This window comes from Calypte anna, chromosome 4A (assembly GCF_003957555.1).
Source record: "Calypte anna isolate BGI_N300 chromosome 4A, bCalAnn1_v1.p, whole genome shotgun sequence".
Taxonomy (NCBI): domain Eukaryota; kingdom Metazoa; phylum Chordata; class Aves; order Apodiformes; family Trochilidae; genus Calypte; species Calypte anna.
This window is the reverse complement of record NC_044248.1, coordinates 2,231,621-2,247,737: the sequence shown is the minus strand read 5'-3', so window position 1 is coordinate 2,247,737 and position 16,117 is coordinate 2,231,621. Positions and strand designations below refer to the sequence as shown.

Here is a 16,117-nt window from a genome sequence, read left to right as displayed (position 1 = left end):
CAAACCTCCCAGCTGGCTTGAAATTCAGCTCTGTGAGCTAATGAGAGCAGAAGTGCACATGTACTAATAAATTCTAACAGCAATAACTCTCACTCACACAGTGTTTTGAATAAGTATCTCAATGTGTCTTAACATGCTTCACAAGGCAAAGAGGTTCTGTAAAACAATCCATCACAAGTGAGCCAAAGAAAAAAAAAAACCATCAAATTCCTGGTCCCCACTTGCATTTCTAAGTTCTTTATGTTCCCTCCCCATGGGTAAACATCTGGGGAAAAGATGGCAACATGTGGAGGGTGCCCTTAGGTCATGCAAATATGCCTCTTACCTCTGCATCTTCCATTCCTGCTTGGGAAATACCCTCCAGGGCACTCTGAAATACACTTCCCATCATGTAAGAACTTCTCTGAGGGACAAGTCAAACACCTGGGTTGGTCTGCATAGCACGTTTCACAGGACTGGTCACAAGCTGCCAATGAGAACAGCTCAATCATGAAATGCACTTAAAAAGAACTACAGAGCCACAGAGCTGGCCACACAGAGAAAATAAAGTCAGCCAAAGCATGCCTTGCCATTTCTTTGTCAGCAAGGCATTTTTCATCACTCCTCTCCCAGCAGAAGTAACCTTTTGCACTTCCCTGGAAGAAGCAGTGACATTTCCAGAGGTAGGTGTGTGAGTGCAGATGGGTATTCACTGACCTGGGCCCCATCTAGGAGTAGGAGTAAGTACCAACACCAGAAATGGGTCTATACCAGCCCTCCCTCCAGCTCCTGACACAACCCCCCTCCAGCTAATGCAAGATGTTTTTCCTCTTCACCAGCAGCCTGTGAACAGGGAGCAACGTTCTGAGCAATTTCATGCATGAAAACCACCTCATAAATCTTTACACATCTTTGTTCAACGAGCAGCAGTTATCTGACTGGTCAGGAAGTAAAGGATGGCAGGAAAGGTCAATTAAAAAAATGTGATTCCTTCCTCTTCCTTTTCTTCAAGTCAAAGTTTTAACTGGGAAAATGCATCTAAAGTCAAAGATGATAATGTTCCTGACCAGTTCCCATGGTCTATAGTCTCCCAGGCAGTCAGTTCTGAATTTAACTGACCTGTTGTCTAAGAGCACCAGACATCAGCCAGACTGAAGGGGAACTGGTCAGAGTGAAATCTGTTCAGAAGCAGCTGGAATAGCAACAATTTTGTCAACACACTCCAGGTTTTAAGCCCTCTCTAGCTAAGTGTGGCTGACAGACCTGCATGAAGACAGAAAACTCCTGTGTCATTTCTACTGATTATGCTGGACAGTCCTTCAAAGCAGCTGGAGAGAGCTGCCAGCAGAAACCCAGGCTTGACCTGAATGGTTGTGGCAAATTTTAGATTCTTTCTTTATCTGAGGTTTTCTCCCCCTTTATTATTTGACTTAGGTCTTATCATTTCCTCCAGTCATCTCTTCTCCTTTTCTCAGCAAACCTTCCCAGCTCCCATGTCTCATCTGTTGTGCAGGTATTAGTTACTGTGATGCTGAATTATAATCACATTTACAGAAACCTGCTGGCTGGGGCCATTTTCCTTTCCTCAGACAAACAGATTTGTCAAGCCCTCAGAAACAACCCAGTTAGGCTTTCAAGCTGTTCAGTGAGGGAAAAAAAACCCTTAAATCTTTCAGCATCTGATTAGCTTAAATGAATTAATAATCTTACAAACAGCAGCTTTCCTCATCTGATATTTATGCACAAGGTGCATCTGGCTTCTTAAGACATGAATAAAATCACAGCTGCTGCATGGCTAAATGAAATATTGATTCCTTTTTTTGCAGACCATTTCTCAGTCTACTTCTTGCAACTGGAAGAAGAAAATGGGTATTTACCCCTGCAGATTCCATCCTTTGTATAAAATCCCTGGCCACAGCTGGCCAGGCAGAGCCCTGCTTGTACCACGTGTGAGGTGTCTTTGCAGGACAAGCAATTGTTCTCAGCAGCACCCCAGCATGAGGAACAGGACTCGTGACAAGCTGCAAGAAAGAAAGGTAGAAGGATTAACTTCCAATCATCTCTTTAAAATGAAGAATTTGCAGTCATTAACTTTTTTTTATTATTATTCTTTTTGCAGCTTTGCTCCTGAAGGTCACTCGTTGCTTAGGGAAAGGAAGCAGTGAATGTTGTGTTGGTAAATTCATCCAAGATGTCTCAGCTTCATTTGGTAGGTGCAATGTGACATGCAGCATCCATCAGAGCAGTTGCTGTAGCTGTAATCATTCTAGGAGAAGTGTTGGGAACACTGTTAAGTCCTGTTCATCCTGGTGCTGGGGGCTGTACAAGCACAAGGGGAAATGGAAAGGGATCCCATCACATGCTACTTAAAAAGCAGACCTGGAGTCAGCAAACTCTCACTGAGCTGAGGTACCAGCTGCTCTGCTCTCTGGGTGAGCTCTGTCTCATGTAGACAGTGATGTTTCAGATATTCCTCAAGTGTAACACATTCCTGCAATGCTGGCAGCACAAATCCCCTCCCTGGAGCACCTGGCCCAGCACAGGGACAGGCTGCCCAGGGACCTGGTGGAGCCACCATTCCTGGAGGTGTTCAAAAACCATATGGATGTGGCACTTGGGGACACAGTTTAGTGGCCATGGTGGTGTTGGGGTGAGAGTTGGACTTGATGGTTTGAGAGGTCCTTTCCAACTTTAGTGATTCTGTGATTCTGCCTGGGTACAGAAACTTGTAGGCAGAACAGAGTGATCCTAGAGCATGATGACATCTTACAAGTAAATTAATAAATATATTTATAAATGTATGGAGCAGGTCCAAAGGAGGGCAACCAGGCTGGTGAAGGGACTTCATCACAGACCCTATGAGGAAGGGCTGAGGGAGCTGGGGGTGTTGAGGCTGGAGAAGAGGAGGCTCAGGGGAGACCTCATCACTCTCTCCAACTCCCTGAAAGGAGGTTGGAGCCAGGGGGGGGTTGGGCTCTTTTCCCAGGCAACTCTCAGCAAGACAAGAGGGCAGGGTCTCAAGTTGTGCCAGGGGAGGTTTAGGTTGGAGATGAGAAAGAATTTCTTTCTGGAGAGGGTGATCAGGCATTGGAATGGGCTGCCCAGGGAAGTAGTGGATTCTCCGTGTCTGGAGATCTTTCCAAAGAGCCTGGATGTGGCACTGAGTGCCATGGGCTGGGAACTGCAGCGGGAGTGGAGCAAGGGTTGGACTTGATGATCTCTGAGGTCCCTTCCAACCCAGCCAGTTCTATGATTCTATATGGAGATCAATTCTGCCTCCCAAACTGCTGGATGAGCCACCTTACTCAGAATGGTGTGAGTTCAGCTGGGGAGGAAGCTCAGCCCACAGTGGTTACTGCCCACAGAACCTGTGATGCAGACTTGGGTTAAATCCTGTGCTCCCAGTGCTTGCAGGAACTCCTCAAACCACACTCCTTTCAGCTATCAGATTATTTTTTTTCTCGATTACACCCAGATATGTTCCAAAGATATTCTTAAGCTCATTATTTCACAATAAGGCAGGCACATGCTTGTGCTCCCAGACTACAGCAGATGGGAGAAACCAGGACTTGCCCTGTATCTGCAAACACATCTAAAGTTGCAGCCACCCAAGAAAAAATGAGTAGTCTGGGTGCAAGGCAGGAGCCAGCACACACAGCAGCAGCTCACCCATAGAAGAGGATATTTACATACAGACCAGCAAAAAACCCAAATTCCTTCCTGCCAGAAGGAACCCCTCAAGTGAGAGACAAATTCATTCTCCCTCCATTAACACATGAAAGTGTTCATAATCCCCAAACAGCCAAAATTAAGCTCACAGCAGCCCAGTGCTGACCCTTACCCCCAGCTCACTGCTGTTGTGCCTGGTTCCTGTGCTGCTGCTGCCTGCTTGAGGCCACAGCTGCTCTTGGGTTTGTAAATTATTGAGCTGGAGCATCTCTGTTTGTGCTTTTAGGTGGCTCCCACTGCACAGCAGAGGACAAACACCCCATCTTAGTGGCTCTCACCACTCCCCGAGCCAGGGAACTCTTATCACCTCCATCTCATACATCAGGAACTAAAATACAGATCTGTAATGTGACCTGCAGTGGGTTAGAAAAGGGAATTTTTAGGGGTCAGGATATTTGAGTTCATGCCCAGCAGATGGTCCTTTGCCTTTCAGAGTGTTTCTTCTCTACTTTGCCTATTTTTCCTTCTTCTATTTCTCACCTTCTTCTATTGCCTTGCTGCTTGCTTCCCCCCTTCTCACCTTCCTGCATCATTTTTCCCCCCCACTTTATTCTTGATCTCTCCAGAAGTCCAGAACTCTTCTAATGCCTGAACACTCCTGTGGGAGGAGTGTCCCATAAGGACCCTGGGCATCCTGCACCCAAAAAGGATCCTGCTCCCAGCTCCTACAGCAAGTGCTGACACCACTATCAAGAACATCTAATTGTGGCTGCATAGCAACACACAAAACATGAAATATCCCAACCCGAGGTAAAGACTGGGCACACTTCTCTGCTCTTCTCAATAATTTCCCTTGCTGATAAAAAAGCTGCATCTCATTCCAGCTTGGAGGATTCCCAGGACATGTCTACACTGGAAAGTTAACTGCAGAGGAGCAGTTCATGTTGCAAATTCCCAAGTATTGAACTGTCCTCACTTCACCTTCCAGCCCTGGGTGTTTCACTCCTCTTTGAGCTCACTCTGAATTTCAACATCTTTTTGAAAGAGTGGGCACCAGGATCTGGATCCTTCACTTACAGACTTCTCAGTGCAGAGCCTGTCCCCTTGCTGTTACCCTGCCTCAGAATGTGTTGCCACATCTGAACACACCCAGCTGGCTCCAAAGTTCTCTGGCTCTTGGCAAAGACCCTGCAAATCCACTCCTGGGTGTCACAGCAGCTTCCAAGCCTTTAGGTGAGGCAGCTGCTGTGTTCAAACTGCCCATCTTCCCCAATGGGGGATGACTTTCGTGGCATCTCAGCTATGAAAGGCTCTGGTGAGAGGAGTCAATATGGATTTCAACCTACTAGAGGTCATCCGACCCTCTGAGAAGCTGCAGGGAATTTTGGTTAACTGCTATGAAACAGATCCTCTGGACTCCAAGCTACCAGACAGAGACCAGACCCAAATGGTTTCTTTGAGACAGAAAGGGACAGAAAAGGAAGGGATCTAAATAGCAGAGTTTGGAGGAAAGGAAGGAAAGGAGAAAGATCACAACCTGATTTTTAGCACAACAGCCACATTTAGCATTTGGAAGCTGTGAGGAGGACTCAAAGAACAGGACTGGTGGCAAGTTCCTCGGGTGGGCTGATAAAAAAAAGCCCAAGGCTTGCAGCAAGAGACTGCTCTGATCTGCAAGCCCTCCCCAGGAGCAGGCTCCCCAAGGCTGCTCTGACCCAGCCACTTCTGTATGCAAGGTGGCAAGTGCCTCCAGGAGCTATCAGCTGCCTGTCTCCAGATGACAAACACTCCCAAACTGATTCATGCTCCCACAGATCCAATCTTTCACTACTCCTGCTTGCAACAACAGGCACAGGGCAATTTATTTTCACAAGTCTTCAGGAGTGCTTTGTCCCAGGTCCACCACCTCTAAAATCCCAGCCACCATCTCCCCTCTGTTTGCCATCAGATGGTGCAGCCACAGCTGGAGCTGCAAGGAACAAACCCTCAGACATGTAGGATTTGGGTTTGTGAGGATGAGACAGCAAACCCAAGCCCTCCCTGCCCTGTGTTCAGACACACTCATGCACACACATCCTGCAGGAATTTTGGCCCTTTCAGTGCTGGATCATGGGCAGACTCAGCAGCTGCTCCTTACCCAAACAGTCAGGCACCAACTCCCCTGGAAAAGCAGGGAAAAAATGGGAGCATTCAATGACCCACTGTCAGCTAAAACATCGTTGCCTACAGCAACCAAGTAGCTGTGTGAAAATAAATCAACAGAAGTGACAGCATCCCCAGGAAACTGTTTTCAGCCTTCCTGGCTATTTTCAGTCCAACCCCCAGCAGGATCCCCCAGGGCAGGACACACAGAACACATCCAGGTGGGGTTGGAAAGGCTCCAGAGGAGGAGACTCCAGAACCTCTCTGGGCAGCCTGGGCCAGGGCTCCCTCAGCCTCACAGGAGAGAAGTTTCTCCTCATGGTGAGGTGGAACTTCCTATGTTCCAGCTTATTCCCAGGCTAAGTCACAGCTTGGCTTTGGGGAAGCACAGATGGGTTCCAATTTCTGTGTGGTACCATGAACCACCTCTCACCCCCCCTCCCCACCATGAGCAAGCTCAGCTCATGTCATGAGCAAGCTGAGCAAGCTCAGCTCAGTCACATTCAGCCCATTATTCTCAAGGGAAGGCAGTGGGGAGACAGCAGAGAAAATTAACAGGTCTTGAACAAAAATCCTACAGCAGGAGCTGGGTCTGTTCATGCCCAGCTACAGATGCCAACGTTTGCATTTTGGGAGATGAAAGCAGAAACACTTGAGTTCTGCCTTGACTTTTGAATCAGCTTGAAAACATAAATAATTAAGTTAGAAAAATGCAGTGAGAGCACTGAACACTGCAAGTCCTTTGAGCCCTTCTGTTCTACCAGGCAGACATCTTCTGGGTTTGCTTCCCTTTGCTTTGCCTTTGGGAAGGGGGTTTTTCTGTTTCCACAGCCTGTGGAGATCTTCACCCACTCCTCTCCTCCATGCCTGGTGTGAACTGATCCATGATCTTCAAGCACACTGCTACATAACTCAACCTACTACCTTTTATCTTTCCTTTCTCATAAGGGTTTTAACACTTTACAGAAGCAGCTGGAGGGCTGGAAGGAGGAAACAAACCTGGGCTAAGATTAAAATAGGGCAGAGATCAAACAGCTGTATTCCAAATACATTCAGTTAGACCAGATGTTATAATACACACAGACACAAAAAAGAAAGACTAATTCATTGTTAGATTGCAGACTAGATTGTTTCAGCAGTAAGACAGAGTAAGAAACATGGTCTTAGAAGTCTTTGTAATCTCCAGAGCAAATTCCACAAGAGGGAGTTCACTGGAACGACAGCAATTAACACAGTCTGGTTCATCTTTTTTTGTGATTTTGGAGCATGCTTATTGCAGGTGTTAAAACCACTATGAGAAAAATCTTTCTGAACTGTCTGCAGCTTGTCTGGACAATCAGATTAGAGATTTGTAAAAATAAAAAGGACATGCAAGAAGAGTGAATGGCAATGAATTATGGGCCGTGTCTGAAATTTAAGACTTTCTGCACTGGTTTGACTTTATGCAGAAGGTGCAGCCAAGCAGAACTAAAGCAAATTGGTTTAATTCCCTTGAGGAAACAGGAACAAATTTTCCCAGCAACTTTCAGCTACAAGCATGCGTGACTGCAAGTTGGGCTGGAATGCAGAATCAGTCATCTACAAACCAGTAATAAAATGAAACATTAGCCTTTCCCTCCTGCTTCAGCACTGCACAGGCACTGCCAATTAAAACAGAAGGAGCAGGTGGAAAGGAAGCAGTAAAATAAAAGCAAATTAAGTAGAAGATTATTTGATACTTAAATCTATAAAGCCTTTTGGACTGGGTCTCTCCTATTTATAAATGCACAATGAGGCCCTGGGCTGGAGTCACTGCTGGAGGACAGAGGTTTCTCAGGCTTTCAAAACTTGATACAAACAGTCAGCTCTTCAAGGCAAACCACTTCAGAAAAGGAAGCTGGGCTTAGAATCTCAAGTGCTTTCCCTTGAGATCTGCCAAAAGCCCTAAAAGAAGCCTTGTATTTAAGCAGGAGGGCAAGTTCCAAAGAAATGGCTCAAGAAGTTAAGATTGTGCTCCACCTCTTTGCTGAACTGAGCTGCAGGAATAATTAGAAGCTTTCTGAAGAGGCCAACATCAGGAGGAGAAAACTGTTAACTCTGGGGAAAACAATTAAACTGTCATGATGAAAAAGCAGCTACCTTACAGTTTGGGAGTCATACAATTGTTTCAAAGGAGCAAGGGAAGCTCATAAAAAGCACTATCATAATACCATCAAAGACAAAACTGTAACTTCACAATCTCACCCTCACTCTTTCTGACTTAAGACACATCCCAGTGTTTCATAAAATTACCAATTTTTTTTCTAAATACACTTCCTGAGAACAGTTCAACCACTTTTCAGGAGGAGGTGACCACATGAAACAAATGACTGGCAAAACAAAGCAAAAAAAAAGAAAAAAAAAAAAAGCTCCAGAAGGTATTTTCTAGGGGCTTTTCTGAGTTCTAGCAATCTCCCATCCCTCCAAGCAATTTTCTGTGCACCTCTATCTCCTGTGGGGCATTAGCAGCTGCAGTTGGTTTGCACTGAACTCAAAAAAAAAGCCAACAGATCAGACTGCCAGGCTCAAGGTGTTACATCCTTAATAAAATCAGTGCATACATCCTGCTCTGTGCCCTTGACAGCATAAAAACCACAGCCACGTTTCCAGAAGAGAATTCTGAATTGAAAGAGGACAGTGGTGAAAAAGGGCAGTGTTGGAAGGCAGAGAGGTTTAGGCCAACAGAGCTGAGGAATTTTAATGACTATTTCCCCAACCAGTAATCAATTTCACACTCTATGACTTGGTTCTTCTGTTCACTCCTCCCTTTACCCTGGAGTGAACATTAACACCTATGTCAACAGCAGATCCCTCAATGGAGTGTATCTAATACCTCAAGCACAGCCCTGCTGCTTTGCTATCACAACATACTGCAATTTTTAGGTTTTTTTTCTTTGAGTTACCTGTGCAGAGGAGCTGATCCTGAAAGTAGCCCTTCCCACAGGAAGCCACACACTGCCCATTCTCCATCAGCAGGGAAGTCTGGCACGAGGAGCACTCAAATCCATTGCTGCAGGCTGAGCATGTTTCATTGCAGGCTTCCAGGAGACAGAGGAGAGGAGAAAGATGTATTAATTCTGATGGAGGTTTCCCCTGCTCTGATCAAAGGAGACAATTCTGCTTCATTTTGATAAAAGAGTTTGAGAATTTGCATTTTTCTGGGGTTTTCTACTTGCAACCTCCTGAACTGCCCATGGTTACTACTCAGTATGTGCCTGAATGCTTTTCCAAACAAATCCTGGCAATCTCCCTGGCCTCTGAGATCCTGCAAACTAAAATGCAGGAAACCACAGAGAAGCCAGGCACCTCACAGGGTATAACCCCTTGCAGAAATTACCCAAGCAAGTGCCTCCATCCTGGTAGAAGCCCAATCCACAGGTCTCCACACAGTGCCCATTCTGCAGCTGCCTCCTGGTGTCTCTGCAGGCGTTGCAGTGGTTAAAGGACTGAGAGCAGGTCAAGCAGTCTGGGTGGCACTCAACTGGCACAAAGACACAAAGGCAAGAACCATCAGCAGTGTTTTCAAACCTGGAAGGCACAAAACAATGCCTGCTCCAAAACCAGAGCAAAATTTATTACTTATTTCTGCTGGTGTGTAAGTTTCAGAGTGTTTGGTGGCTTTTTTTTTTTTCCCAAGATTGCATGAAAGGTCCTAAATGTTATATTGTTGTATTATTTATATGTGAGCACTTATTGCACAGCCTCAAATTTCTAACACCTTGGTAAAAATACCAATACCCTGATTAAAAGGGTATTTATTGCCCACATGGTTTCTCAGCAGTAAAAATCTCAAGTGAACAGGGAAAAATGGCCTGAAAAAACATGACTTGGAGTTTCCTTCAGTCAAACCCTGCAATTAGTCAAGCCTGTGTCCATGTCAGGTCAGAGTACAGGTGGCAGATCACTTCCCCTCCAGCCCAAAGCTTTGTCACAGCACCAGAGCAAGCAGTTCCTGACCACAGGTATTTTATCAGATGCCCTGCAGAAGCCAAGGTACAGATTACTCTTGCTTTACTATTGGGTTACTTCTTCTTGCTGGAAGAAAAGCTGCCTGCTCCTTCCTGACAAGTCAGCAAAAAAGGATCCCAATGCTGAAAACTCTCCTTCATTTCCACTAAATAACCTGCAAGTTTCCAGAGTGATGAACCTAAGGGAAGAACCAGGAATCAAGAGCTACAGAAGACACACAGCTGAAGATAACAACAACTCCAGAGTGATAAAAAAGGAGGAATGAATGGGAGGCTCTGTGCATTTATTCCCTATAACTTTCCAAAGGTATATGCAGCCCCATCCTTACAGTCTGACTACTTGGAGAGGTACAATTTGTCTCTAGGTACAAAAAAACCACCCTCTGCTCCAACCTGAGTGTTCTCAGGGAGAAGGCAATTTGCTGGTGTTCCTACAAACACCTCTGTGCATAGGGCCATGTGCTTTCCTCTGGCTGAGAAGGAGGGAGTTCTCTCTGCCTGCTTCCCCCAGCACATCCCTGTGACCCAGCCAGCAATTTTTACTGGTTTTAGGGAGGCAGATGTGTTAGGGGCTGATGCTTTGTGCTCCCAGATCAAACAGCTGCAAGCTGGATTTTGCATTTGTTTCTTACCCCCTCTGATGCAAACCAGAAAAAGAAAACCAGAGGGGAAACAGGTGGTTTTGTTGAAGGAAATTTCCATGTTCCACACAGGACACAAGATTCAAGTTCAGCTCTGTAAGTCCAAAACCATGACTTCAAAGCCTGTGTAACCCAAAATGCTACCACTAGGGAAGGTTAAATGAAAAGAGCAAATTTTCAAGGGCAACCAGTGCACAGTGGCACCTTTTGGTAAGGAGGAGAACAGATGGGTGCTGAGAGCACTTTATAATCTGTCCCCTCCTTAGGAGCCTGTGCAGATGCTGTTCCCTTTTAGAAATCCAGGACTATTTTATCTGAACTGCCCCAACTCCATTTTCCTCACTTTACAACTCGTAGTGCTTTGCATTTTTATTAGGATGCAATAAATAACAAACTTTAAAACATTAATATGGCAAATGTGCCAAGGCACTCCTGCAAATGACAGTGTAATTAAACTGTGGAGCTATTTTCTTTATACTGAGATAAAACATTAACTGGAGCACTCTGATAAAACCAAAGTTATATGAAGGCAACAAGAAGAGCTACCAACATGAAAAATTAGAAAGCCACAGCTAAAGCCTGACAACTGTGAAATGTAAATCAAGGAGAATGACAATATCCTGGAGAAAAATGAATTTATATGCAAAATTAATGTATAAGCTGAGGTGGAGAAGGCTACTCTAATCTTCCTAAACAATTATTAACTGGCAGCCATTCAGCCCAAGGTGAGCCTGTGGCATTACAGCAGGTTCTTTCTTCTTTCCACACCCAAGAAATAATCAGAACTCCAAAACCCATGTGAAGACTTAGAAGGGAGCAGTTCCCTGCCTTATAAAGCTTCTTGTGTTGGAAGCAAAGATAAAAATAGGCATAATAATTTCAAATACTATTTTGCCAAAGGCAAATTAAAGCAAGGGAAGTCAATAGGAGCCTCTGGATGGAGCCATAAATCTCTCCAGAAACCCTAATTAAATTATATGGAAACCAGTTAATTAGCAACCAATAACTAAAGACAAATTAAAATTCAAGCTGGGCATCAGGAAAAGTGTGTCCAGCAGATGCAGGGAGGTTCTCCTCCCCCTCTACTCTGCCCTGGTGAGACCACACCTGGAATACTGGATCCAGTTTTGGGCTCCCCAGTTCAAGAAAGACAGGGATCTACTGGGGAGAGTGCAAGGGAGAGCTGGGAGGGTGAGGAGGGGACTTGAGCATCTCTGCTGGGAAGGCAGATTTAGAGCCCTGGGGCTGTTCAGCCTTGAGAAGGCTGAGGGGATCTTAGGAATGTCTGTCAGTATCTGAGGGGTGGGTGTCAAGAGGATGAGGCCAATCTCTTTCCAGTGGTGCCCAGTAATAGGACAAAGAATAATGGGTTTAAGCTGGAAAACAGGAAGCCCCACCTCACCATGAGGAGAAACTTCTCTCCTGTGAGGCTGAGGGAGCCCTGGCCCAGGCTGCCCAGAGAGGTTCTGGAGTCTCCTTCCCTGAGGACTTTCCAACCCCACCTGGATGTGTTCTGTGTGTCCTGCCCTGGGGTATCCTGCTGTGGGGCAGGGGGGTTGGACTGGATGAGCTCTGGAGGTCCCTTCCAACCCCTGACATTCTATGACTGTGCTCAGATGGGTGCTGGGGGAGTGAGGGCTGCAGGGATGCCACCACAAACCCGGTGCCAGAGGTGTGTGTGACAACACATTCCCCAACCCAAGTGGAGTGGCAGCAGGAGAGATTTGTCCCTGGGTCCATACCTGGCTGGCAACGTGGGCAGCAGTCCCCCTTGGCCTGGAGAGCCATGGTGCCCAGAGGGCAGGGTGGGCAGGAGGGCTGGAAGCAGATCACCACCGCATCCCGGCACTCGCATTCTCGGCAGGGCCCCTCTTCCCATCTCTCAGCATTCTGCAAGAGGAACACCCAGCAGGCAGAGTCAGCAGGCAGGGAGAGCCTCTGCAGGAAGGGCATGCACATCTCTGAGTGAGCTGCAAGGCTACAGCAGTGCCAGCAGGACAGGAAACATTTCTGGGACTGATTCAGCTCGGAGGGACTGTGTGGCTGACACTCCTCTCTTCTTTGTCTTTCCAGAATAAAAAAGCACCCACTGAGAAGGGTCCTTGGCCCAGGAACACCTGCACACCCTCCCTCTCAGCACCCCTCACCACAGCAGGGTGTTTCTGAGTCAGCAGTGAGTCCTTTCTACTTGTTCACCTCTCTTGATCTTCTTGGACTGGAAGTATTTTCTCCTGTAGCCAAATTCTGCTGCTTCCCCCATCTGCTGCTTTTCCACAGCCTGGTGAGAAGTGCTTGAACCTGCTCTGGATCCCAACAGCCAGATCCTCATCATGCACCTCAGCCTGAAGCCCTCTCTTTGCATAATAACCTTGTTGTCACACTTAAAAAGTCTCTTGCTGACCTTCACAGCATTTCATTTCCTCCCCTCCTCTCTTCTGCTGCCCTCTTCCACCCCAGAGGATTGGTCAACACCACCCCAGTGCTGAAGAGGCACCAGCAGCTTTCTTCAGAAGAGAAGAGGAGGTTGAGGGGAGACCTTACTGCCCCAACAGCTCTCTAAAAGGAGGCTGTGGGGAGGGGGGTGTTGGCCTCTTCTCCCCAGTGACTCTGATAGGGTTCAAATTGCACCAGAGGAGGTTCAGGTTGGATATTAGGAACAACTCCTTCACTGGCAGAGTGGTGAAGCACTGGAACAGGTTGCCCAGGGAGGTGGTGGAGTCACCATCCCTGAAGGTGTTAAAAAAATGGGTGGATGTGGTGCTGTGGGAGATGATTCAGTGGTTAAGGTGGTGTAGGACTGATGGTTGGACTCAAAGACACTGAAAGTCCTTTCAAACCATGATGATTCTATGATTCAAAACCACCCCTGACACCTGCCCACTTTCACCAGTTGCTGGAGGGAAGAGATGTGGCACCCCCTGTCCCCCTCTGCCATCTGCTCAGAAGGCCACCAAAGCTGCCCAGAGGGTCTAAGGCTTGGTGGCACCACAAAGAAGTCAAAAAGGCAGGAAAGGGACAGCACACATTTTTTAAATGCCCATGAAGCTTTTGTGCCAGTTCTTCTCTTAAAAGGGATAAAGTAACAGCTTGAGTAAATGTGACACCTTAATATGATTTATCTCACCTGGGTAAGAGATCTGAGGAAAGAGAGGGAAGTAGGGAAGTATTAGCATTACAAAAAAAAAAAGCCCAACCAGCACTGAACCTCCCATTTCTCACATCTGTTGGCAAACAGCAGCTATTAACTCCAGACTTCATCTGTCACAGTAATGAAAAGTCCATTATTGGTATATTTAAACCAAGATCCTTAACATTTCCTTTCTATTTAACTTTAGGAGGAAAGTTCCTTAAAAATATTCAGAAAGTTATGGACTCCTGCTGCAGGATAAATTATCATCAGTGGGAAACACAGGTAGAAATCTACACCTTGCCCCAGCTATGTGGCCTCTGCTTCATGGGATTAATGCCAGGCATCTCTAACTCCATGAGATGTGCAGGAAACCTGAGTATTTATATTACATTTTAAGGAGAAATGATTGATAATACTGCACAGAGGGAAGCAAAGCAAACCTAAACCCTGCAGCAGATGCAGATATTATAAAAAAGTGTGTTCTGTAACTTGTAAGAGAAATCCACAGAGAAGATTAAGAAATTATTTTTCTTGCTACAATTGCAAGTAATATTTTTCTCAGAACCAGCAAGGGTAAAAGCCCTTTCCTCCAGACCTTGCTGAGCAGAACTCATTACTACATGCTCCAAAGTACCAGGATACTCACAGCTTTGGTATGTTCTTTGTAAACACAGGAACCTTTACTCAAAATACACTCAGGACAGCACTTTCCATCCAAGTGAATTAATTCTTCCCCCTGTGAAGAGAAAGTTTGCAGCAATTGAAACGGAATCAACATCACCAAAAATACCATGGAATGCAGAGGCAGAACAGCTCCTGCCTTGGAATCCAATCTTCAAGATCTAATTTCACCTTATCTTCTCTCTATCCTACTTCATCTCTGTAGGTAGGTTGAAAAATGTGCCTGGTGAATACTGCAGTTGAAGAAGAAACCTCAGAAAAGGCCAAAGAATTCAGAGATAAGACCATGACTTCATCCCTAAATCCTGCAGAGAGAGAGACACACACACCCCCCCCAAAAAAATCCACTACAAGTAGAGAGAACAGGAGTGCCATATTTTTACTGTGGTTCACAGGATTTTACAGGGCCACTGTCAAGATTTCAATGCATAGAAGCTTATCTGCATTTTGAATGTTCTACTTTTGTTCCCCAAGAGAATTTCAAAGCCCATGCTCTATTTATTCCAGATAGAAAAAGCTTGTTCTTTGTTACAACTCTACAACTCCACAGAATCCACTTAAATAACTTTGGTTTGAAAGTAAGAATTGAGCAGCAGCAGGAGGGAATAAAGTGCCCTGATTTATCACAACTTTTTTGTGCCTAGGTGGAAGCTGAATATTTAGAAGAGAGGAAAACTCTGTCCTATGGAACACAGCTCAAAAGACAGCTTTGATTTCCTGAGTGGCTTTTCTGGACCAGATCCTCCTGCACTGTAAGCACAGGCAAGGCCATACACCCCAGCCTTCATGCTGCAGGCTGAGAACACTGAAAGGCAGTGATGGGGCAGAAGGCAGGAAAGAGGGGAAAGAAAGGTTTTATGCAATCTCTCTGCATCCATGTACACCATCCACGTGCACCATCCACAGCTCTCCAAACCTGAGCTCAGCTTCTGAACATCAGGAAAACTTCTGCAGCTGTACAAGAGGTCACCACAACTGCACACACCACCTTACTCACCCTGTAGTTTCCAGGGTTGGCAGGGCTGCTGGCAAGGAATACTCCCCAAGCACGAGCCCCCTCAGCCAGGCTGCAGCATCTCCTGCCAGCACCCATGCCCAGGCCTCCTCTGAACCCCTCATAGAATCACAGAATCATAGAATTGGCTGGGTTGGAAGGGACCTCAGAGATCATCAAGTCCAACCCTTGATCCACTCCCGCTGCAGTTCCCAGCCCATGGCACTCAGTGCCACATCCAGGCTCTTTGGAAAGATCTCCAGACACGGAGAATCCACTACTTCCCTGGGCAGCCCATTCCAATGCCTGATCACCCTCTCCAGAAAGAAATTCTTTCTCATCTCCAACCTAAACCTCCCCTGGCACAACTTGAGACCCTGCCCTCTTGTCTTGCTGAGAGTTGCCTGGGAAAAGAGCCCAACCCCCCCCTGGCTCCAACCTCCTTTCAGGGAGTTGCAGAGAGTGATGAGGTCTCCCCTGAGCCACCTCTTCTCCAGCCTCAACACCCCCAGCTCCCTCAGCCCTTCCTCATAGGATCTGTGCTCGAGTCCCTTCACCAGTCTGGTTGCCCTCCTTTGGACCTGCTCCAGGACCTCAATATCCTTCCTAAACTGAGGGGCCCAGAACTGGAAACCAGTTCAAAACACCCCTCCTGGGTGTGCTTCCTCAGCCGGGGTGCTGGCAAGTGTTCCAGCAGGATTATTTGATTCTCTGACAGCCTGAGCAGCTCCACAGCTATCCCAGCCTGTCACATAACTTGTACTCCCAGCTCATCAGCAACGTGCTGAAAAGAGCTTTTTGAAGATTAGGTCAGAATCAGCAGAGATACTTTCATCTCTGGCAGCTGCTGGACAGGTTTGTTTGAGAGGGTTTATAAGCTAAACCTCTCCCCTGC

The 16,117-nt window shown here is 46.4% G+C and overlaps 1 protein-coding gene across 1 annotated transcript in view; it reads right to left on the bottom strand.

The window, feature by feature from the left end:
• The window catches only part of FRAS1 (Fraser extracellular matrix complex subunit 1), a 106,777-nt gene that overhangs the window by 77,836 nt on the left and 12,824 nt on the right, over positions 1–16,117 (bottom strand). Inside the window, exons 9-14 of the mRNA XM_030449926.1 lie at positions 14,194–14,283; positions 12,160–12,307; positions 9,146–9,289; positions 8,712–8,846; positions 1,857–2,000; positions 326–466 (exon numbers count right to left, since the gene is read on the bottom strand). Of these exons, the coding sequence (XP_030305786.1) occupies positions 326–466; positions 1,857–2,000; positions 8,712–8,846; positions 9,146–9,289; positions 12,160–12,307; positions 14,194–14,283 (802 nt within the window). The remainder of the gene's footprint in view (positions 1–325; positions 467–1,856; positions 2,001–8,711; positions 8,847–9,145; positions 9,290–12,159; positions 12,308–14,193; positions 14,284–16,117) is intronic.